The 25,106-nt window shown below is 36.9% G+C and overlaps 1 protein-coding gene across 2 annotated transcripts in view; it reads right to left on the minus strand.

Annotated features, from left to right (window-relative positions):
* MLLT3 (MLLT3 super elongation complex subunit) overlaps positions 1-25,106 on the minus strand; it is a 289,812-nt gene that overhangs the window by 98,929 nt on the left and 165,777 nt on the right. For both annotated transcript variants that reach the window (XM_073021651.1, XM_073021652.1), the window contains exons 3-4: positions 13,185-13,267; positions 4,374-4,517 (exon numbers count right to left, since the gene is read on the minus strand). In XM_073021651.1, the coding sequence (XP_072877752.1) occupies positions 4,374-4,517; positions 13,185-13,267 (227 nt within the window). The remainder of the gene's footprint in view (positions 1-4,373; positions 4,518-13,184; positions 13,268-25,106) is intronic.

Below are 25,106 nucleotides of genomic sequence, written 5' to 3' on the forward strand. Positions count from 1 at the left end.
GAAGGAAAGTTGAAAGTCAAGAAGAATCATTCTGAGATAAAGGCTGAGTAGAGCGCAAGATGAGAAATCAACTAGAGACCTTATCAGGATGCAGTGCTGCACTTTGCTGCATTATCACTGACTGTAACCTCTTTTCCAGCTCACAGGCAACCCTCTACTTCTCTGGGACTAAGTGGTTGCTTTAAAAAGTTCTTGTGTCATATTTACGTTTTCCTACGACCCTTATCAGAAGCATGATGTACTCGAGTTCCATAATTTGCACACTCCAATTACCCACCCAACTACACAACCCAAAAGAGATAATCAGAAATGTAAAATGCCAAATCATTAAGAAAAAAAATGAGGCTGATTAGGATGTAAAATGGACCAGTTGATTGTTAAGGGCATAGACTTAGGTAAATAGCATCAACACTATACTCCTGATAACCATAAAAGGAGTAAAATAGAGTTACTTTTCCAAACAACTTCTTTAATAGTTTTATAATAAGTTCCTAATTTTAAAATAAGAGGTGTTACAAAAGCCCATTTCTTCATGAAACTGTATTTCCCCCATAGAATACTCTAAGTGGCATTTCATTTCCAAAGCTGGCCCAATACCCACCTAACCCACAATCTACTGACATACATACAACAAGGAATGAAACATGGTAAAAGTACTTGCAATGCTTCAAACGCATATTCATAATTCAGGTAAAAGGACAGCAGCCTAGCAAAACAGAATTCAAAAAACAGGGTTCACATCACCCAGAATAGTCACACAATTATATATATGGGCAACTTTCTCATAAGGGGAACAATAGCTTTTCTTAGGTTCTCAAAGTGGTTGTTCATGTATCCAATAAAGAAAACTATGCCACAAAAAAACCACCTCCTTCCTACAAAGCCCTCAGGTAGAGTTTATCGGTGATATAAGGCATCTTGGTGGGTTATGGTCTACAAATGCATATAGAAAATTATCTCAATAGATGCAGAAAAGGCTTTTGACAAAATTCAACAGCCCTTCATGCTAAAAACGCTCAATAAATTCGGTATTGATGGAACGTACCTCAAAATCATAAGAGCTATTTATGACAAACCCACAGCCAATATCATACTGAATGGGCAAAAACTGGAAAAATTCCCTTTGAAAACTGGCACAAGACAGGGATGCCCTCTCTCACCACTCCTATTCAACATAGTGTTGGAAGTTCTGGCTAGGGCAATCAGGCAAGAGAAAGAAATCAAGGGGATTCAGTTAGGAAAAGAAGAAGTCAAATTGTCCCTGTTTGCAGACGACATGATTGTATATTTAGAAAACCCCATTGTCTCAGCCCAAAATCTCCTTAAGCTGATCAGCAACTTCAGCAAAGTCTCAGGATACAAAATTAATGTGCAAAAATCACAAGCATTCTTATACACCAGTGACAGTCAAACAGAGCGCCAAATCAGGAATGAACTTCCATTCACAATTGCTTCAAAGAGAATAAAATACCTAGGAATCCAACTTACAAGGGATGTAAAGGACCTCTTCAAGGAGAACTACAAACCACTGCTCAGTGAAATAAAAGAGGACACAAACAAATGGAAGAACATACCATGCTCATGGATAGGAAGAATCAATATCGTGAAAATGGCCATACTGCCCAAGGTTATTTATAGATTCAATGCCATCCCCATCAAGCTACCAATGAGCTTCTTCACAGAATTGGAAAAAACTGCTTTAAAGTTCATATGGAACCAAAAAAGAGCCCGCATCTCCAAGACAATCCTAAGTCAAAAGAACAAAGCTGGAGGCATCACGCTACCTGACTTCAAACTATACTACAAGGCTACAGTAACCAAAACAGCATGGTACTGGTACCAAAACAGAGATATAGACCAATGGAACAGAACAGAGTCCTCAGAAATAATACCACACATCTACAGCCATCTGATCTTTTTTTTTTTTTTTTTTTTTTTTTGAGACGGAGTCTTGCTCTGTCGCCCGGGCTGGAGTGCAGTGGCCGGATCTCAGCTCACTGCAAGCTCCGCCTCCCGGGTTTACGCCATTCTCCTGCCTCAGCCTCCCGAGTAGCGAGGACTACAGGCGCCTGCCACCTCGCCCGGCTAGTTTTTTGTGTTTTTAGTAGAGACGGGGTTTCACCGTGTTAGCCAGGATGGTCTCGATCTCCTGACCTCGTGATCCACCCGTCTCGGCCTCCCAAAGTGCTGGGATTACAGGCTTGCCATCTGATCTTTGACAAACCTGAGAGAAACAAGAAATGGGGAAAGGATTCCCTATTTAATAAATGGTGCTGGGAAAACTGGCTAGCCATAAGTAGAAAGCTGAAACTGGATCCTTTCCTTACTCCTTATACGAAAATTAATTCAAGATGGATTAGAGACTTAAATGTTAGACCTAATACCATCAAAATCCTAGAGGAAAACCTAGGTAGTACCATTCAGGACATAGGCATGGGCAAAGACTTCATGTCTAAAACACCAAAAGCAACGGCAGCAAAAGCCAAAATTGACAAATGGGATCTCATCAAACTAAAGAGCTTCTGCACAGCAAAAGAAACTACCATCAGAGTGAGCAGGCAACCTACAGAATGGGAGAAAATTTTTGCAATCTACTCATCTGACAAAGGGCTCATATCCAGAACCTACAAAGAACTCAAACAAATTTACAAGAAAAAAACAAACAACCCCATCCAAAAGTGGGCAAAGGATATGAACAGACATTTCTCAAAAGAAGACATTCATACAGCCAACAGACACATGAAAAAATGCTCATCATCACTGGCCATCAGAGAAATGCAAATCAAAACCACAATGAGATACCATCTCACACCAGTTAGAATGGCGATCATTAAAAAGTCAGGAAACAACAGGTGCTGGAGAGGATGTGGAGAAATAGGAACACTTTTACACTGTTGGTGGGATTGTAAACTAGTTCAACCATTATGGAAAACAGTATGGCGATTCCTCAAGGATCTAGAACTAGATGTACCATATGACCCAGCCATCCCATTACTGGGTATATACCCAAAGGATTATAAATTATGCTGCTATAAGGACACATGCACACATATGTTTATTGCAGCACTATTCACAATAGCAAAGACTTGGAATCAACCCAAATGTCCATCAGTGACAGATTGGATTAAGAAAATGTGGCACATATACACCATGGAATACTATGCAGCCATAAAAAAGGATGAGTTTGTGTCCTTTGTAGGGACATGGATGCAGCTGGAAACCATCATTCTTAGCAAACTATCACAAGAACAGAAAACCAAACACCGCATGTTCTCACTCGTAGGTGGGAACTGAACAATGAGATCACTTGGACTCGGGAAGGGGAACATCACACACCGGGGCCTATCATGGGGAGGGGGGAGGGGGGAGGGATTGCATTGGGAGTTATACCTGATGTAAATGACGAGTTGATGGGTGCAGCACACCAACATGGCACAAGTATACATATGTAGCAAACCTGCACGTTGTGCACATGTACCCTACAACTTGAAGTTTAATAATAATAAATAAATTAAAAAAAAAAAAAAAGAAAAGAAAATAACTTCATAAATAGAAAACTGTGCAAAAACCTTCCAGAGAAACTGGAAGTGAAGTGAAGATGATCCTGGAGAAAAGAACACATTTCAAAATAGACGGGGTGTGAAGTGCCCACATAATATGATACGTAAGTTCATGTGAAGTAGGAGCTGATGATCCCAGTGACACTCATTGTCAAATAGATTTTGACCAATCAATAGTGTTTGTACAGCTGACCCAGCTTCAGAAGCAAACATTCCAAATGTTTATGTTTGCAAGAGGTACCACTTAAAATTCTTTCCCATACTAGTCAAATCACAAGGGCAAAAATTTACAACACTTTTTTTACTTTAAAAAGGAAAATCCATCTTTTATCGACACAAAATTCAAACAAACAAAAATGTGTATTTAAATGACTCAAACATGTAATATGAGTGAAGATACTTTTTCTATTAATTGTGATCAAGAAAATTTGGATTTCTTTTTATATAATTTTTAATGTGACTTGCAACTTAACCCAAAAGTTTCTATAACTGATACAACACAGTTCAGATATTATTCTTTTCTTAAATGAAGAGAGTTTATTGCTTGTTTTGGCATTTTGTCATAATTAAATTTGAGCTGCATAGATTTTAAGACTGTTTTAATACATAGTGTAATTTCAAACCTATACCTATCTAAAACATTATTGTCTACCTCTTCATCTGAACACATGAATCCACAGCTAAGCCATCAAGTTACATCATCTCTTTTTACCTCTCCCAAAATCTTATTATACTTTTTAACACATCAGGAACTAGTTTTCTTTGTTTTTTGTTTTTTAACAGGAATGCTTTTCACAAGAGAGTGCCACTTACCCCTCCTGCCTTCAGCAACTTTCTCCTAAAGTCCTCTGTGGGGTTGTTGAAAGTTAGCTTTTCACAGCGGAGGTGATTCACTGGTGGATGGCCTTCAAGATGCAGGAATAAGTCATAATCAAAGCGGACTTTCCTAGGTTCTTCCTGCAGGTTAACAAAATTTATGAAAGAAAAAAGAGAGGCGTAAGTGAAATTTTAAAAGCAAAATTTACTCCTCATAAGAAACAGAAAAGACCTAAGACATCTAACAGCTAAACTGTCAAAGCAGTACTGGGGGAAAAAAAGGTATCATGGAATCATCAATGAAACAAAATGGAAATATCTGACAAATTAGTTTCTTTTGTTAGGGGAAACGAAATGAGAAAAACTTCTTATCTTCCTCATGATCTTTCAGGTGACAGGATACCAGCAACACAGTCACCCAACTAGAAACCAAGCACATTCCTTCCTCTTCCCTACCCCACTACACTCACCATCAAAGGCTGCCATTTTCTCCATAAATATTTCTTCAAACAAGCCCTCTAACTCCTACTACTAGGCTCTTACTCATGGCCCAAACTACTATAAACTCTTTACTTTGGGATATATTATCTTCAACTCCGCCTCCATTCAGGCCCTAAGATTATCTATATGAAACAAAAATCTAGCCATTTTCACTTCCTAATTAAAATTTCAACAGTTTTCAATGGCCATTAGGCTAAAAACCCTAATCTCACCTGAATGCCACATAAGGGCCTTCATAATCTGGCTCTTGGCTTCATATCCTACCATTCCCCTTCTGCCCATCTGATGGCCTAGCAATATCCCACTGCTGGTTGCTTCCCAGTACCTACCATGTTGTAGGTTACCTCTGGTTTCATTCTTGCTTTGCATTACTGCCTTCACTGCCTACCTCCATTTCTCTACCTACTGCTTTACCTACGTAACTTCTCATCCTTCCCAACTTATGATTTCACTTTTGGAAAACCTTCCCTTAACTCTCAGCTCCCCACTGCCTCTCCTCTACCCTGTATGCATCTTTCTCTTTCCCTTGCCACATCTTAGAATAATTGACTTCTTATTATCACCATTTACTCTGCTGGATCAGAAGATTGTTGAAAGTACGAACAATGTTTGAATCATCATTGTATCCTCAAAAACTAGTTTATGACTATACACAGTAGAAATGCAGTAAGTATCTGTGAGATTAATAAGAATGGCATTTTTCTAAATAAATAACTAGGACAAAATAGCATCTTATGCAAAAGAACACAATAATTAGAATTTCATGATACCTAGGTTCAACTCTCAAGCCATTACTTAAGTTGACTGGACATTTATCCCTCTCTACACATTGATCTTTAGCCACGCAAGGTGAAAATACAGACTCAAGATAATAATGACAACTAATACGTACTTTAATATTCATCTCATTTAATTCTCACCGCTCTCTTTGGGGCAGATGTGAGCCTTGTTTTATTGTTATATTACTAATACATGATGAAACAAAAATGATTTGAATCCATTTCTTTTGACTCAAAGGTCTTAGCACCTGAAACTGTCAGAATATAAGAATTAACTACTCAAAATTCATGGTTTTCACTTCCTCATCCAAACTTCCCAAATCATAATCTCTATTCATTTCTTCAGTACTCCTTCACTTCCACTACAATCTGACATGAAACCTACTTTTTCTCTCTCTTATCAGGATGCCATTCTCTCCTGGTTTTCCTCAAAGTTTACTGGCTGTTCCTTCTCAATATTCTTCATGGACTTTCTTCTCTTTCTTCATTGGCCCTTAAATGTGCTTTACCTTTCTGCAAAGTTTCCCAAGGAGATGACACCTATTCACAAGGAGTCAGTTCCGCCTGTGTGACAGTGACTCCCCTAAGTGTATCTCCAGCCCAGCTCTCATTGGCTGCCACATACATGGGTTCCACAGGTTGACTTATGGCAGCATCCAATTCATGCATATGTGTCTTTTGTCCTATCCTCTATTATCTTGGAAAACAGCAATTCTAACTGCTTGCCAAGGTTAAAATACACAAAAACCATTCCCAACTGTTCCTTCTTCCTCACTCACTACAGTCAAATTTTCTCTAAGTTCTATTTAGCATTCGTCCTTATGAACTTTCAGATCTACCTATCCTTTCCTCTAAGGCATAAATATTGTCCTAGCTTAGACCACCACCATTCTTCATTTGATGTCCTCCCTGATTTTGAACTTACCTCATTCTACTTCCCACAATGACCAGAGAATGAGCTTTCTAACACAAAAACCAGATTACAGCTTTCCACTGATATAAAAGTCTTTAATGGTTCATCATTTTCTGCAATAAAATCCCACTTCCTTGGAATAACCATTGCAGTCTCTTACTACCTTTCCTACATTTCTTTTGATATCTTACTATACTGTTTTCCCACACCTTTGAAGCATCTGCAGTTCCCCAATACTTCACATTAATTCATTCACTTGGCCTTTCACAAGTAGTGCTCCTCAAACCTAAAATGTCCTCCCTCCCAGCATAGCTCCCCTTCTATTGCCTAGTTAATGCAAACTCATTATTCAAGACCCAGCTAAAGCATTAATTCCTCTGGAAAGTCTTTCTCACTCTCCTAATATAATCTGAATTAGACGTCCTTCATAGCATTCCTCTATTAAAGTAATTATCACATTTAGTTATGATCATTTTTTATTTATCTGTCTCTCCTCCAAGTTGTAAAACAGAAGATGCAACTTTAGAGTTAATTTTAAAAGGAGAGCGTAACTGGGAGCATAAACTAGTAAAGCCTTTTTGGTAGACATCTTGACAATATCTGTCAACATACTAAATACATATGATGTTTGACCCAGTAATTCTACCTCTAAGAATCTCTTCCATAGAAATATTCAAATATAGGTACAAAAATATACTCTAAAATGTTCATGGTAGCATTGCTTACAATAACAAGAAACTAAGAATTATCTTCATCATTACCATATAACACCATTCAGGTGTTTAAAAATACTGACTTTGAAAGGCATATTGGACTCGGGAAGGGGAACATCACACACCGGGGCCTATCATGGGGAGGTGGGAGGGGAGAGGGATTGCATTGGGAGTTATGCCTGATGTAAATGACAAGTTGATGGGTGCTGACAAGTTGATGGGTGCAGCACACCAACATAGCACAAGTATACATATGTAACAAACCTGCATGTTATGCAAATGTACCCTAGAACTTAAAGTATAATAATAAATAAATAAATAAATAAATAAATAAAAGGCATATTGCTAACTGAATTAAAGGCAAGTCACAAAAAAATATTAAATCATACCCCTGCCAATCTATGCTGACACACATTTTATCTATGCAAACACATGGAGGGAAATCTGGGAAGACTGTACCAAATAGTTAACAATCATTAAATGTAGTCAAAGGACTAAAACTCCTAAGTTCTATTCCATATACTTTTACTAAGAAAATACATACTCCTGTACACTTTCTGAAAGAGAAAAACATATTGAAGAATACATTAATTACCAGCATAAAAAGAATGAGGAAATATCAACATCACTTTATAGTCTACAACAGTCTAAAACAGAGCAAAAAACATCACTTTTCAATAAAACCAATGGTAAGCACCACAGAAAATGACTCTCCGAATCCTGAGTATGATTTTTTTTAAGATTTTTTTTTTTAAGTAAGAAAAAAGTACTCATAAACTTGTGCTCTGGCCAACTGAGTATCTTCTCTTAGAAGGCAGACATCAATATTATATCAGTCTATGCTCCTCAGAAAACATTCTTCTTCAAAGTTCAAATAAGAAAGCATGTGCTTACTCTCTGTATAAAAATAATACATTTCCTAGAGGTGGAAATCTGTTTTTGGCAATATCAAGTTACCCTCTCTCATTCTGCAGAAACTTCAGTCCTTGACATTTACTCTCTCTTTTATGAGATCATATTGAAAGAGAGAAGCATGGGATCCTTTCAAACATAAATCGATTATGTTTCAGTGTCCCTGTTGGTTTAGAGTTTCTGAAACACACAATTCTCACAAATAGGCTTGTTTTGTTGGACACAAATACAAAATAAGACAGAATTAACATATACAAACTCAGAGAAGTACTGACACTCTACTACCCCTCTTGACCCTGACAGCTCAAATAAATGAGCAGAATTGAAGATGAGCTCATTACAGAAGCAGGAAAAACACAAGGATGGGAATGTTACCAAGGACAGGATATCTTTAATATGTAGAATTAAGACTCTTCCACCATTACCTGGAATTATTTTTTTTCTGCTTTCCCTCATTCCTATGAAAACTCTGAACAACACTTTTTCATGAACCATTTAATATGGTTTGGCTGTGCCCCCACCCAAATGTCATCTTGAATTGTGGTTCCCATAATCCCCATGTGTCTTGGGAGGCAATTAGATTATGGGGGTGTTCTCTCATGCTGTTCTTATGATAGTGAGTGAGTTCTCACAAGATCTGATGGTTTTATAAGAGGCTTTTCCCCACTTTGCTCTGCATTTTTCTCTCCTGCTGCCTTGTAAAGAAGGATATGTTTGCTTCCCCTTATGCTAGGATTGTAAGTTTCTTGAGGCCTTCCCAGCCATGCAGAACTGTGAATCAATTAAACCTATTTCCTTTATAAATTACCCAGTCTCAGGGGTTCATAACAATGTGAGAAGGGACTAATACATCATTACTACAATGGATGTTTATTCTTCAAGACAGAGTTGAATAAACTCCAGGGATAAATAAAATAATAAATATACAAAATAAATAAATGAACACTCTGAAGCAAGAGCCTAGACCTATTAAATTTTTACCAATGGATCATTTCAGTAATACGAAAAATAAAAAATACATCCAGCTGGACCTTGGGGAATAAGCCAGACGCAGAAAGACGAGTACTGTCTGAGTCCATTTATATGAGATAGCTAAAACAGATATCATATAAGATTTTAAATTCATAAAATCAAAGACTGAAATGGTGGTTACCATGGGCTGGGGAGAGGGGAAAATGAATTGTCAATCAACAGGCATTAAGTTTCAATTAAGTAAGATGAATAAGCTCTAGAGATCTGCTGTACATTGTAACTATAGTCAACAATAAGGTATTGTACACTTAATACACTTAAAATTTAAGAAGCTAGATCTCACATTAGGTGCTCTTACAAGTTAATATTAGAAAAAATAAAGAAATATATCTAGCTCAGAGATCTAGATCAGACTATAGTAAACATTTGGTTTCTAAGACATCCTAAGAAAACAACACAGTGGCAAAGCAGTAATTCCTTTCTTAACTAAGAAATTAGTAACATATAGAAAAGTACTTAAAATGCTATATCCATGTGCCCTCTACTGAGATTAAACAGATAACACTTCCAGAGATTTGCTTTATCTTTTTCTTCAAAGAAATAAAATTTGGCCAGTCGGGGTGGCTCACACCTGTAATCCTAGCACTTTGGGAGGCAGAGGTGGGCAGATCGCTTGAGCTCAGGAGCTCGAAACCAGCCTGGGCAACATGGTAAAACTCTGTCTCTACAAACAATACAAAAATTAGCTGGGTGTAATGGTGCATGCCTGTGGTCCCAGCTACTTGGGAAGCTGAGGTAGAAGGATCACTTGATCTCAGGAAGTGGAGGTTGCAGTGAGCTGAGATTGCACCACTGCACTCCAGTCTGGGTGACAGAGTGAAACCCCATCAAAACAAAACAAAACAAAACAAAAGAACTTCATATGTGTAAACTTCTCCATTCCTCTCCTCCAGTAACTAATGCCCTTAAGTTCCTGTGTTGTCATTCCAGCATATGCTCTTATACTAAATACATACCTCTCCAGAACACCATTATTCATTTCAGTAATTTCTTTAAAAAATACACAAATGATATAACCATGTACATATATTTCTGCAACTTTTAAGTCATCATTTTTTGAGACTTACTCATGTTGCCACACTAAATACTGTACAGAATTCTAAGGATTACTTAATTACCATTTACTTATCCTCATCTCTACATAAGGCCAATTAGGTATATCCTACTTTTCCATATTACAAACACTGAAATATATATGTATTATTGTGTACATGTGAAAACAGAAATCATTATAAAGTATGAAATTTTAAAGAAAGCCTAAAACTAGAAAATAGAAATAAGCTAATCTATATACTAAAGAGAAAATCTACAATGTTCCACCTGTGTCTATTTTACAATGGCCACAAAGGAAGAGCTGTTTTTCATCTCATATGCTGCTTTCTTCCCTTATATTTTAAGAAAATAAAATCCCCCACAAAGTGAATATATGTCTTACAGTCATAATGACTACCCAATGTGCCTTCATTATATCTTGCTTTTACTCTGTTCCATGAATTTCAAGAAGACTGAATGTGTGTGTGTGTGTGCACGCACATGCGCGTGCATGTGTGTGTGCGTGCGCACATGGTAGGGAGTGATACTTGCTGCCTCTTCATCCTTTACTTGTTGTCTTCTTAAATCTGGCATATGGGGAAATTCCAGTTATTTTTGTAAAGCAGGAAACTGAGCAATTCATAAAATAGATTCCTCTGCTTAACTCAGAGCTTGTACAAATGACCAGAAACATTAAAAACAAGAAAAGAGAGAAGATACTTCACTGCATCATTATTTCCAAACTGAGGTCAATGCAATGTCAAACTAACTTTGCTGGTGGGAAGACAGTGGTATAACCATAACCATTATTGTCTTCTCATAACAGATCATAATTGCCTATTCTTTAATTTCTTTGAGATAAGAACTTTGCTGGCTTGAAGGGCTAGATTGTTCCTATAATGTAGCCCAATCTCTAGATGAAATACAACACTGGATATGAGGATGTGACAAGAGGGAAGAAAAGCACCATATGATCTTCATCACTTAAACTTCTAAGATATTAAAAGGGTAGTGGGAAAGATGGGAGATAGAGACAGGCTCTAAATTTCTTCCCATAAACATATCGCTTAAATTAAAATTACACTGAAAAATGAGCAAAGGATATGAATAGTCACTTCTCCAAAAAAAAAAAAATACAAATGAACAATGAGCATATGAAAAGATGTTCGAACTTGTAAGTCATCAAAGAAATGCATATAAAACCAAAATGAGGTGTACTTCACATCTACTAGGATGACTATAATATACAATAACAAGTAACAAGTGTTGGAGAAATTGGTGGTGAAGGAAAAAGAGAATAAAAGAAAGCCAAAAACCATTTTCTTAAGGGAAACAGAACTTGAAATGAGAAAAATGAGCACTTCAATATGAAGGCATATCACATGAGCAGATATAAATACATCTCAACAATTTGATTTGATGACAAATATGTGAACGATTCAGTGGTATCACCACTAAGAAAGATAATTATTATTCTAGCAAAGAGTTATTGCTAGACAGCACAGAAGTTAGGAGTATAGCCAATGGAGAGAAAGACCTAGATCATGAATCTGGTTTTAACACTTTCTAACTGCTGAACTGAGCACTGAGACTGCTATAAGTTAAAAAAGCCAGTGTGACACTGTTCCAGTGGAAGGGACTGCACATTAAAGAGTGGCTTATCAGTGGTTCTCTTACTAAGCATCAGAAGGACTAGTAAATATGCAGATTCCTAGGCCCTACCTCCAGAGATTCTGATTTGATAGATCTGGGTTGAATTTGAGAATCTCATTTCTAACCCGTTCTTAGGGTAATGCTAATGCTATCCCAAGGACCATATTTTACTGAGCACTGGTTTGGATAACATGATATTCTATTTGCTCAGTTCCTTAAAAGGAAAAAAAAGCCAATTACCTGACTTTTCAACAGGTTTTAGAAATTATGATATCTCTGGAGGAAAAATAAGGAATATAATAATTAGCATTTTAAGTGCTTATCTATAAGGTACTATTCTAAATACTTTGCAGAAGTTTATTTTATCTAATCCTACTAACCACCTTTTGAGGTAAGTACTCTTATCTCCTGATTTCATAAATAAAGAAAGCAAGCTCCACAGAGGTTGAGCAATTTGTCTGGCATTATACAATCTGTGTGTTATGCCACATATGTAGTGCTGAAAACTTTTTTTTTTTTTTTTTTTTTGAGATGGAGCCTCACTCTGTCACCCAGGCTGGGTGCAGTGGTGTGATCTCGGCTCACTGCCATCTCCGCCTCCCGGGTTCAAGTGATTCTCTTGCCTCAGCCTCCTGTGTAGCTGAAATTACAGGTGTCCACCACCACACCCAGCTAATTTTTGTATTTTTAGTAGAGACGAGGTTTCACCATGTTGGCCAGGCTGGTCTCAAACTCCTGACCTCAAGTGGTCTGCCTGCCTCGGCCTCCCAAAGTGCTGAGATTACAGGTGGGAGCTACTGCGCCTGGCCTGAAAACTTATAAATTCAGTAAAATCCATATATCTGAAGTTGAAATAACTATATACATGTATGGTGTGGGTATCAGCTAAAGATAAAATGAGATTATTCTTTGCAAGCCTCAAAAAAATTCTACAGATATGAAAATGAGAAAAGAAGCATTTTACTGAAAAACTATAATTCTTCTTTTCTATTTTACAAACATATTTATCTTTTCCATATGGTAATCACTCCTCTCTTTAAAGGAACACTTAATGAATTTCATATAATCTGACTTCATTTAATTAAAATTATCTTCTTCTAGCCACTTCCTTGATAATTAAGGGTAATGATAGCCAAAATTCCTAGAAGACAAATTTAACTTTTATTTTAATATTATCTAGTGACAGAAGTGCTTATGAGTCAAAATTATTTTAAACATCATTTGGCTAATGGTGGATCTTCTACTGAAAGATTAATGGGTAAAGATTACATACCTTGTTTTTAAAATAAACCTCAATTGGCAAAATGAAACCAGCATACCCAGATTCTTCTACTTTGTAAGGTGGATCTTTGCACACTGCAACATTAAAAAAGAAAATAGGTAAGATGAGAATAGACAAAAAGACATTCTTCTTTTTTAAAAAAAAAAAAAATCCCATTCTACCGTCTAGATCACACCCAATTTTCATAGCCCCTTGCCAAAACAAACCCCCAGTTGAGTCTCTGATCTATCCTTTATTTCTTCTCCAGAAACTATAACAATAATTTCTCTTATGTAAAGCAGATATGTAACTCATTTATTCAAATCTTGGTGGAGAATAGCTCATCACAGTCAACCATGATTATTAATGAGTGAACTTCACTTGTTATTACCCTGCCCTAAAGCTTTAGGGAAACTGATGATTGCTCCCTATGATCCAAAGTTTGAAAAGAACTGTAAGCTTCCTAACAAGAGTATTATCTATGTCTAGTCTTCGATGCAAATCACTCTCCACCTTAACTCCTGACTTGTCTGAGATGTCCTGACTTCTTTTTTATTTTATTTATTTATTTATTTATTTTGTGAGACAGAGTTTCGCTCTTGTTGCCCAGGCTGGAGCGCCATGGTGCAACCTCAGCTCACCGCAACCTGCGCCTCCCGGGTTCAAACGATTCTCCTGTCTCAGCCTCCCAAGTAGCTGGGATTATAGGCATGCACCACCACATAAGCTAATTTTGTATTTTTAGTAGAGACGCGGTTTCTCCATATTGGTCAGGCTGGTCTCGAACTCCCGACCTCAGGTGATCCATCTGCCTCGGCCTCCCAAAGTGTTAGGATTACAGGCATGAGCCACCGTGCCTGGCCTAGAGATGTTCTGACTTCTATGCCATCTGCTTTCCTTAGAAAATCCCAAAACCAGCGTTGCTCTATGACATATAACCTCCCTCCTTCACCCACCCAAAAGGAATGTTTACTGAAATACCAGCATACATGTAAACACTTAAGATCTAATCACATCATAAGAATACAGAAGAAACAATAAGGCTTTTATTTCTCATGGAGTTAAAAGGCAGCAAGACTATTAGGCAAGCTCTTGGGGAATGAGAGACCCTAAGAAGCTAAATAGGATTTCATTCCACTAAACTTTCAATTAAATGAAAATCAATCACAAGCCAACTGAAACCATTCTAGTTAAGACTACATTTTGGTGGTATCATGAAGTAAACACGTACATGCCAAATACCAAGGCCACACACACTGATGCCTGAGTCCTCTTCAGCAGCCCCAGCTTACCTGTCCCTTTGTCACCTACCAAAACCCCTCTGCTTCATTCCAATGCATTTCCCTGAAATGCGCCCAGCATTTCCCACCAGTGCCTAGTCCTCCTTCTGTCCCTTCTACCACACCTTGAAGCTACTCAGTATCCTCTGCAAATTCAAATTCTAATTTCTTCACAAGATCTTTCTAGACCACAAAGTATTACTATCTCTTTTCCTTTTATCCTCCCGAAAAGTTAACAGCCTGAATTAGTGCCTTGACACTGAACAGAGTTCCTTATGACCATATTTTGAAAGCTCTTTCTGCTAATTTCCTTTCACTTCTCAAGGACAGAAAACACATTCACCTCAAGAAGATAGAGTGTCAAGGGCTCAGGTGACAGCAGCCCAGCATGCTTGGGTGCCAATCCATGATCCTCCTCAGACTATGCGAGCTACCTCTGCAAAATTATTTCACCTCAAATCTCTGGGTTCCTCTTCTAGACAATGTGAAGACTAAACAGGGTGACTGTTATGGACTGAATGTTTGTATTCCTCTAAATCTCATAAATTGAAATCCTATCAAGAGGTAGGAATTTTGAAGGTGATTAGGTCACAAAGGTGGAAAACTCATGAATGGGATTAGCACCCAAGAGAGCTCTCTTGCCCCTTCCTCTATGTGAGGAGATGGTGAGAAGACAGCAGTCTGCACCTCTGAGGAGGGCCCCCACCAGAATCGTACCATTGTGGCACTCTGATCTGGGACTTTCAGTCTCCAGAATTGTGAGAAGTCCACTTGTGTTGTTTATAAGCCATCCAGTGGATGGTACTTTGTTAAAGCATCCTGAATGGATAAGCACAATGATGTGTGTATAAGATGCAGCACAGGACCTGACACACATAAGTTCTCAGTAAGTGACTCAAGCCAGGCAGGAAATCTAACCCTAAAACACCCAATTGCTATGTAGCCTTTTGGATGAAAATAAACAGGATGCAGCAAGCAGAGAGCCCTAGATTTGGGTCAGAAGACTCAGGTCCACAGCCCTGGATTGAATATTCTCTAGACAGCCTATGTTTTCTCTCCCTTTAAAGAAGAGGAAACACCATCTACACAACTGAAGGCATGGCTGTCGACATGCAAGGAGACTGTATGTAAGGAAACAGAAGCGCGAGGCATTTTTATTACAGACATGATGTTGATAATGTACCTGGAAATTGGTTAGACATTCCACAAGCAAAAATATGGTTACAAAAAGGTAAACTGAAGCCTACCTTAGGAAAATTGTCCCAAACTGATATCAGAAGTAGTAAATCAAGAACGAGGCATCTCACATGACCTTATAAGTTTCTCTAATAGAAAAATGAAAAAGTGAAAGGATCCAGAATGGCTTCAGTCTTGCATTCAGTGACTACCTGTCAACCCATCATGAATATTCAAATACTGTGAACATTGGGGGTTGGGGGAGAAAGAAGAGAGTCTCACTAAATGCACTGAGCATCCCCCACCCCACTTTAGCAAGAAGGCTAGTGTTAACACTCATGACATTTCCAGGCCGCAAAGCCCCTTTTCAGAACAGCAATTTCAGTGTCCAGGTTGCTTGGGATTAATCATGCCAATGTCATTGGAAGGAAGTTTATTTTGTGGGCTGCTGCACATGCCAGAGAAGTTATAGCTATTCCTATATATACCCTTTCGTATAATTCATTTTCTCTATTCTGAATGCAAACTGCTCCTATTATCGGAAACAGCCGTTAGTGCGCACATCTTATCGTTGAATGTCTTTGGATTTTTTTCCCCACCCTTTAAAGAAAATGGCCTGCTATACACTAATATTCCGTAGAAGTGTGATTTTACAAGAAACTGTTTACCAATTCATGTAATTATTTTTAAATGTAATAATTTCATCAACAATAATGAACAAGGTCTGTAAAGCACTGAGTTCTTAATTAGAAGCAAACAATAGGAACTTTTTACACACAATAAACAGGCTAGAAAATCAGTAGCCATGTAAATAAAAATTTACAGTTCTAATCTGAAGAAAGTCAAATTAGGGGAAGTTATTAATTTGGGTATTTTATGATCAGAATGATTAGTATGAGTTTCTTAGTTCAAAACAAGGAACAGAAGTTAAAACTTAGAAACAGTTTAGCCAGTAGGGATAGTACCTTAGATATAAAGCAATTCTTTTTAAAAACTAGTAGAACCATGTTTGGGAGGGATCACCTTCTGTCACTTGCACACTTCTTTGTTGAGAGTCTCTTCTCTCACTGCATTAACTTTATGATAGCTAAGCATTCTAAACCCTTAAATTAACTCTTTCTCTTGATTGTTCAAGAATCAGATCATCCTTAAGCTCTATGTCATAAAAGGCCAAGTTTCAGAAGCTACTGAAGGAATATTCACCTTTAAAAAGCCATTAAAATCTTTAGGTGACAATAAAATGGGATAATTAACATTTATTTTTTAAATTCTCATGTTCTATTATATGCATATGCGTTCTCACACATTAATTCAGGCAAAATTATTGAATACTTTTTTCCTCTGTAAAAATCCAGCCCAGATGTTAGCTCTTTCAGAACATCTCCCTTGGCTCTCTTCCATGATCTTGTTGCAATGAACAGGTCAGTAGGTAAGTCATTTCCCTCTCAGACTCCTCCACTAGACAGACCCCCTCAAAGTCAGCAACCACAATCATTATTCATCTCTGTAATGCCTGACACTACTGTTGAGCCAAATAATATGTACTTAACAAATGTCTGTTAAATTTAACTTTTAAAAGACTCATGCTACCCTTCGCTGATTTACCACTGCCAAAGAAGTTGTTTTTCCAATAGAATTGGTGAGTTGACAGTAACCAATCAAACTCTTCTCCAGAACCCCTACAATCAACAGAAACTTTTAAAACTTTTAAAAAATTGGTGCAGGTGATAGAAAAGTGTTGCCACAGAGGAAATTTTTCTTGAGTACTATGGAACTGGTCCTAGTTCTGAGAGTACCACATTTTAAGCAACTGAATTAATCAACTGGACCAGAAGATTGCTAAGGCCATTTTGAAACTAATATTCAACAGCCATAAATAATGGCTCCCCTTCTCCTCTCTGTCCACACATTACTACCCATGTGCTCCAAGACTCTAATTGGGAGAGGTTTTCAAAACTCTCTTTGTCCAATTAATCCCACGTACCATGTAAGGCCTATTAGGATACTATAACGAAAATTCATGCCTGAGAGAAACAGACCAAAGTTTTTGTTTGTTTAAAAAGAAGTTTAATTGGGTTTAATTGCATTTTTCCCTGAAATGGCTTTTCAAAATAACAGACACAATACAGATTCAAATATATAATATGTAGTATGATGCTAACCATACATTAACCAATAACCTATTTAATTTTTAGTTGGAAAACATGTACACAAGGAAGAAAAACACATGGAAAGGGGGAAAAGAAAATGATTCGGCAAATTTTCAATAAGTCAAAGTTAGAAATAAGTTAGTTAGAAATAAGTCAAATCCTTACTTATTAAAAGTCCTTACTGAAAATTTTAATATTCTCATTTAGAAGTAAAAGATTTGACAAAGAGCTATGCTTGGTACAGAGAAATAAATGCTCTGTAACTGAAAAAATATGTTTGTGCTTATGTAATAAATTACTTATATATATTCAATAAATAAATGTAATTAATAGGAGCCATTTTTTTAGTACCAAAAGAAAAAACTCTGCCAACTCCATAAGACCCTCATTTAAACTTTAGAAATATTATTAGGCAACAGTTTTTTCCCAAAACCTCAGGAAAACAGCTGGTAGATTCCTCTCCAGAGCATCCCTTTAGTCTATTTGTTTTGATGCTATGATTTATGGCCATCTGAATAGTTTTGTTAAGAACATGGCCCAGTTGCCCATTGATAATTATTGGCTTTACTTTATTTACTGTGCAGAGAGCCCTTCAGGAAGGAAACACATCAAACTATATATAGACTGGTTATTACTATTGCTTTGTGTCAAATGTCCCTTCCAGCTTTAGCATTTTGGACTCCCTCACTTCCTGCTTCAGTTCTACCACATCAGAGCCCCCAGGAATGGGGCAAACAGGGTCCTGTTCAGCCCATCTCTCTGCACCCAAACTGTTCTGCATTAGCATCTGGAAGTCTAGAGCCAGCGTCTGAAAGTCTGAGCATCAGAGGGGATCTTACCGTACCTACCACTAAACATGGCTTAAGGCTTTTCAGTCAAGACATTTTGAAAACAAAAATCAACAGTTGGGTTTCGTTTTTATTTTTATAAGCACACACATGCACACACAAAAAGATTCACCATTGCTTTTATACAGCCCACTTCAAAACAGATTATTCCTGAAGAAAAAATTTTTAAAAGTTTTCCCTCTTTTGTGTTTTATTTCCTCCATTTCCTTGAACAAGAATTAAAGATAACATCAACAAATATATTGAGCTGTATGTTGAGCTGGTATCACCTTGTGGATCTTTTAAAAAATTCAAATGCAATTCTAAAAACCTAATTGCTTCCTATACAATAAAGAACTGTAGCCACCCACTATAACTGTCTAATTAACTTTCATAAAGTTTTAAAAACACAAACTAGATACAGTTAGCTAGCAGAGAAGATGCAGACCACCTGTCCACCTCCTCTGGACTCACCACTCAAGGCCTGACTCGACAGCACTATTTCTGGAGAGTCTTCTGCCAATATTCAAAACAAAAATGGTCATTTCTCTCTTCTACCTTTTTCTCATTGCATCATATTAGCTAATCCTAATATATCTGCTACCATCAAGTCCCATCCTCATCCCTACTTAATTCTGAGCTTTCCAAAAGCTAATGCTGTTTCTCACACCTCCTCTCATTCCTTATCCCAGACGATCATTTATGAAATTGAGTTAAATTTGTGAAACATAACTTTAGCATGAGTTTTAAAGGAAGGGACGGAGCAAGTATACAGGAGAAAGTATACAAAGCCTAGACAGCAAGCAGAAAGTATGAGCAAAGGCATCAGGAGAGTAAAATTCAATATAGTGAGACAGTCAGTATAAGCAGAAACATTGAAAACAACAAAACAACACCCGATACAAATAAAGTTTATATTTGTATAGAAAACATCATGCTATACACACTCAGAAATTCATGTCAAAAGTCCAGGAAAGGAAAAATGGATTGTACTCATAAAGGAGGGATTATTAAATTTGAAATGTTACAGAGAACCCATAGATTTGGAATAAGAATTCGAGACTCCAAATTGGCTATATTGCAAAAATCTTAATGATGATACATAAAAATTACTTCATTTGTTAGTAACTTGGAATCTTTACTTATATATTCAGAATATCCCTAGCTTCTCTTTCAAGGGGGTGGGGGGAAGAAGAAATTTTCTTTAATATATGCACAATATTTTTAGCTTTCTAAGGAGTTTAGTCATTAGAGTTAGCAAAGTCCATGTAGCTGAGGTTAAGTCAATACATTTCATCTTGAGGGAATATAACAGCTATGTTAAAACAGGACTGCCTTCACAATCATTTCTTCAAGGAATGTATAACAAGTAAGCCAGCAAAATTCAGAAGTTGCCCAAAACTAGATAATATTATTAATTGTTAGGAAATACTAAATATAATTCCTCAGGCTTACATCTTTCACTAAAATTGATAGTGCTTCTCCTAGCAACTTGCCCCAAGTTCCTTCAATATAACTCAGTATACAGAATTGTTTCAAATGATTAGCCTAGTGGAAACAGATGTCCAGGCTAATATGATGCAAAATAGAAAAACTGTATCTTCAGAGAAGGTTCAACCTAGAAACAGACCTAACTTTTTACGGAAAATTATAGAAATGGAAAAATCTTGAGACTTGTATTCCAAGAATTATTATCATTTTCTTAAAGTTAAACCTTGGGCAAAATACTCATATCTCAGAAAGTCCATCTGGAAAAGCAACACTAGCTACACAGAAAATGATCTTCTAGGAAAGTAACTAAGAACTGTTCCTAATATTTGCTGGGAACATCTTCATTTCACTGTGTGCTACTACATCATAGAAGTTGTTCATCTGAAACACAGTCCTTCTCGGTGGCTTTTTAAAAATAAAATATATAAAAAGCCATTGAAGAATATCACTTCCTAAAACAATCGCCTTTTGATTTCTGTAGATAGCAGAAAAAACAAACATTGGGACGGCCCTCTGGCATCTAAATTTTACCCAGGCTTCCATGTACTACACGTGGCCCAGCCATTGCTAAAACTGGTATAGATTTTATTTAGAAAAAAAAAGAATTTTAATGTGTTAATTTATAAAATTATACTTTTCATTAGTATTAACTCATTTCTTCTCAATAATAGCCAAATTAATTAAATTCAATAAGCACGACAAAATCTTAAGTTTACAAAGATAAGACGAGTCCTGTTCTCAGTATAACCAGAGACCGTTGCCTGCTAAGTAAGTTCTATTCTAGGGACTATGGATAGAGCAATAAACATAATTGACAAGCCCCCTGCACTTAATAAACTTATATCCACTGTTGGGAGATAAAGGGAGGAAGTGGAGAGAAAGACAACATGCATATATAAAATACTGAGAAAGTACTGAGTGACAAGTGCTACATAAAAATAACAGTATAGAATAATACAAGTGCTATGATAATAAAACAGACTAAAAGAATAGGAGCTCTTTTTTATTTCAGAATCATAGTCCCTCTTTAAGGAAGTGGCATTTAAGTTGAGACCTGAAAGAAAAAAAGCGGGGAGGGCATGTGTTGGCCTGGCAGGAAAAAATGACATTTATATTGGTTACAGAGGAAGATGTGCAAACAATCTAAAGCCTGTCCTTACATTCACCTCCAGCGCTACTTAGCCCCTTACCTGATTTCTTCCTCTATAGCTGAGGTTAAAGCCATTTCTTCCTAAACATTTCCTACTTGGGCTTCTCTTCCATGAATTCACCATGTAATAACCCACACAGGTTTGGCTCTTATAATTTCACGATAATCTCGTTTCTCATACCTTAAATTCTCCTAATGCTATAAACCCCCAAGAGCTTATAATGACTCTACATTATAAAGATTTTATAAGTAGATATAATTCTTGGGAATTTATATAACCTAATTTTTCTTTTTCAATCTGTCCCTTGAAATTTCAGACTTCCTAAACACAATAAAGAATCTGGACTAAGGAATACCAAAGCATAAAAAAGCAGTGGATTTTAAGTGCAATTTGAGAAAAGGAAAGATAACAGGTGAAAAGCTATCTACACAAGGGAGGGAAATAGTGTTGCAGGGAAAAAAATTACATGGTTCAGGAGAGAAAGGGGAAAAGTACAAAAAGAGATAATGTTCAAATTATTAATACACAGTAGTTATAATTTTCTCAAACATATTCACCTTAAAAGGATAATTTTCAACTGAAATAGATGGGTTTTTTCTTTTAATAAATGCACTATATGAAAGTTACTTTTAAATACGCTATACCCATATTCTCTTACGTAACATGAAATTTCATTTTTTATTCTGATCTCTTTTCTCCAAATGCAGAGGACAACAAAATTGTGTTACACACAACAGTTATCAATTGCAGCAGGGTGATAGAAATGACAATGTGTTATAAAATAATCAAATATAATAAATCAAAAATAAAACCCATTTCTGAGTTTTGAAAAATAGCCTAGGAGACCATCAGAACCTAACTTGACAGAAACACCAAAACGTGATGGCTCAATTTCTCTTAATTAATTTTTGCTTTATTTCCTTTTCCAGGAGAGGATCCAAAATTGTTCTAACTTCAGAGAAAGGATTAAGAACAAGATTTCTTTTCAGCATCTTGTGAGCTCTACTTTTTTCCCCCCTGCATGGCATTCGGCATAGTGGTAGCCTATCCTAAATATCCTAAATGATTTAAACTCCATTAGACATTAAAAACAAAGACTGAATGAGGGTGATGTTAATATGATGATGACAGTTTATACAGAGTGCATATAGGAGTATAGTTTCTGTTTAGGCTGACAATCTTTCAATCTTCTTCAAGAAACCAGAGAAAATCCAGTTTCTCCACTTTTCTCAACCAAGGATTTCCAAACTGTGTTCCAGGAAACCCTACATCCTTGCAAGGTGTTTAGGTGATTCTACAAAAGGGTATTTGCTCCAAACAATGAAAAACTGAACAGTGGAAGGACCCATCCTAGTTTTAGATATAGGCTGAGTATTTCTTATCCAAAATGCTTGGGATCAGAGGTTAATTTTGGATTTTAGATTTTTTAGGATTTTGGAATATTTGCCTATACTTAAGGTTCAGATTTCAAATCCAAAAATCCCAATCCAAAATGCTCCAGTGATTATTTCCTTTGAGTGTCATGTTGTCATTCAAGTTTCAGATTTTGGAGCCATTTTGGATTTTGGATTTTCGGGTTAGGGAGACTCAACCTGCACAGTGTTAGCGTCCCCTTAACATTATGTGAAAAAAAGTCAGCCATGGCTAAAACAAAATCTGAAACCACTGTTCGAAGGCATGTACATTATGAAGTTTTAGCTATATCATTTAAGTAAACCTACTTTTACAGAGTATGGGTTTTTTTTGCTTGCTCCTATCAAACATAGTATCAGTTTACTGTTTTCTCCCCACCCTAACTATAGAAGTGAGAAACACAGATCTCTCAGGTTTGTAACTTGGCATGTCTTTGGGCTAAATAGATAATAGGATAAAGAACAGCTTTTATTCAATTCTGCAGGTCAACTTTTACAAAATACTTTCTGATTATCAAATGTGGTACTAATTGCATAGTATCTCTCATGGTCTCTGAATTGCAGGAATTACTAAGTAGGGGGACAAATATGACAGCACAAATATAAATGAAAGAGAAATCAAAACAAACATAAAAACTACCAGTAGTCAATGTTATAGGAGGGTGCTCACACACTGAAATGCTTAGGGAACAAACCAGGGAGAAGCAGAGACAGAATCAGTTATTGGGGCTTAATGTTAGTTTGTTTTAAAGGAAGCACGTATGACTGTCAAAAGGAAGAAGAAAATAAAATTTTAATGAGCAGTAAGATTCCAGAAAGGTTGGTAGAAGTAGATTGTAATACAAGCTAGAGTATATATGAAACATTCTACAGGATGGCAACTGAATTAGGTATTTCTTAATAGTTCTTTTCAATTTAGAGACACTAAGAAAATGAGAGGAAGGTTAAAAAAAAAAAAGAGAGAGAGAGAGAACCGGATATTGTAAAAAGTTTTTTTTTCAATTGAGACAAGGTCTCACTATGTTGTCTAGGTTGGACTCGAACTCCTGGCCTCAAGTGATCTTCTCACCTCAGCCTCCCAACTAGCTGGGACTACAGGCTGCACCGCCATGCCCTGCTTAAGATTTTAAAAGTCCAGACCAGGCACAGTGGCTCATGCCTGTAATCCCAGCACTCTGGGAGGCTGAGGTGGGTGGATCACAAGGTCAAGAAACCAAGACCATCCTGGACAACATGGTGAAATCCCGTCTCTACTAAAAATACAAAAATTAACTGGGTATGGTGGCACACGCCTGTAGTCCCAGCCACTCAGGAGGCTGAGGCAGGAGAATCGCTTGAACTCGGGAGGCAGAGGCTGCGGTGAGCCGAGATCATGCCATTGCACTCCAGCCTGGCAACAGAGTGGCACTCCATCTCAAAAAAAAAAAATTAAAAGTCGATGAGCAGATTTAATCTTATTTAGGAGTAATAAAAACTCGCTATTTTGAGAATAGAAGCAAAGAAAACCAAACAAAGCATATTGCCTATTGCCCCAAATAAACAAAGAGAACAGAGAATACAGAAAATGAAGACTAAATACAAAGAAAGAAGAGGAAAAACGAGGCTGAAGGTTAAGATGCTGTAAGAAATTATGACTGTACCTCAAATACAAAAGTAGGAATTCTCATGTATGCTGCTAAAGCTTACAGTAATAATTGGTAGGTGTTTTCCTCACTTAAATCAAGGGCTCATTGAAAACTTTAATTTAGCAACAGGCAGCATTTTGTGGAAGGGGCAGGTATGTATAATGTGAAGGCAGAAGAGTTTAGTGGTCGAGAGCCAGAGTCTTTGAGAAAGGTCCTTAGGTTCAGATCCCATCCTGGACATATTATGTTCGGTTCCCTCATTTACAAAGTGAAGCTAATGCTATTGCCTACTTCATATATCTCCTATAAACTTTAAGAGATTATCCATGCTGGAAACCATGAGATAGTCCCTTAAGTTTTAAAACACTTTTTGAAAACTAGAAATCACCCAGTTATCTAATAGTAGTCAAATGCAAACCATAAATATTGGAGAAATTTTTGGACTTCTCACCCCAAACAGAGTGAAATACATATATTTGCCATCAGTATAATTAAATATTCCTAAATTTGTTTTTATTTTTGCTGTCATAGCTCCTTGACAGGGATATGTGAAAAAAGAAAATGTTCCTCACTTGGCGTTTTTTTAGCTCAATCCACCACTAAAGGTACTATTAGCAGAGAGGCCACACTAATTAGCCTGCCTAGAAACTCGTCAAGCCCAAGTGAGCACATATTGTGAAAAAGCTTTAAGTAAGGCTTCTGAGGTTATGTACTAAAGCAGGAACATTGAAATATTGCAATAAAACAAATGAGTAGAAAATGGAAATGTAATCTGAGTTTCAGTCCTGTGGTGCAGTAAAAGAAAAATTAACAGGGAATCAG

This window comes from Chlorocebus sabaeus, chromosome 12, assembly GCF_047675955.1.
Source record: "Chlorocebus sabaeus isolate Y175 chromosome 12, mChlSab1.0.hap1, whole genome shotgun sequence".
Taxonomy (NCBI): Eukaryota; Metazoa; Chordata; class Mammalia; order Primates; family Cercopithecidae; genus Chlorocebus; species Chlorocebus sabaeus.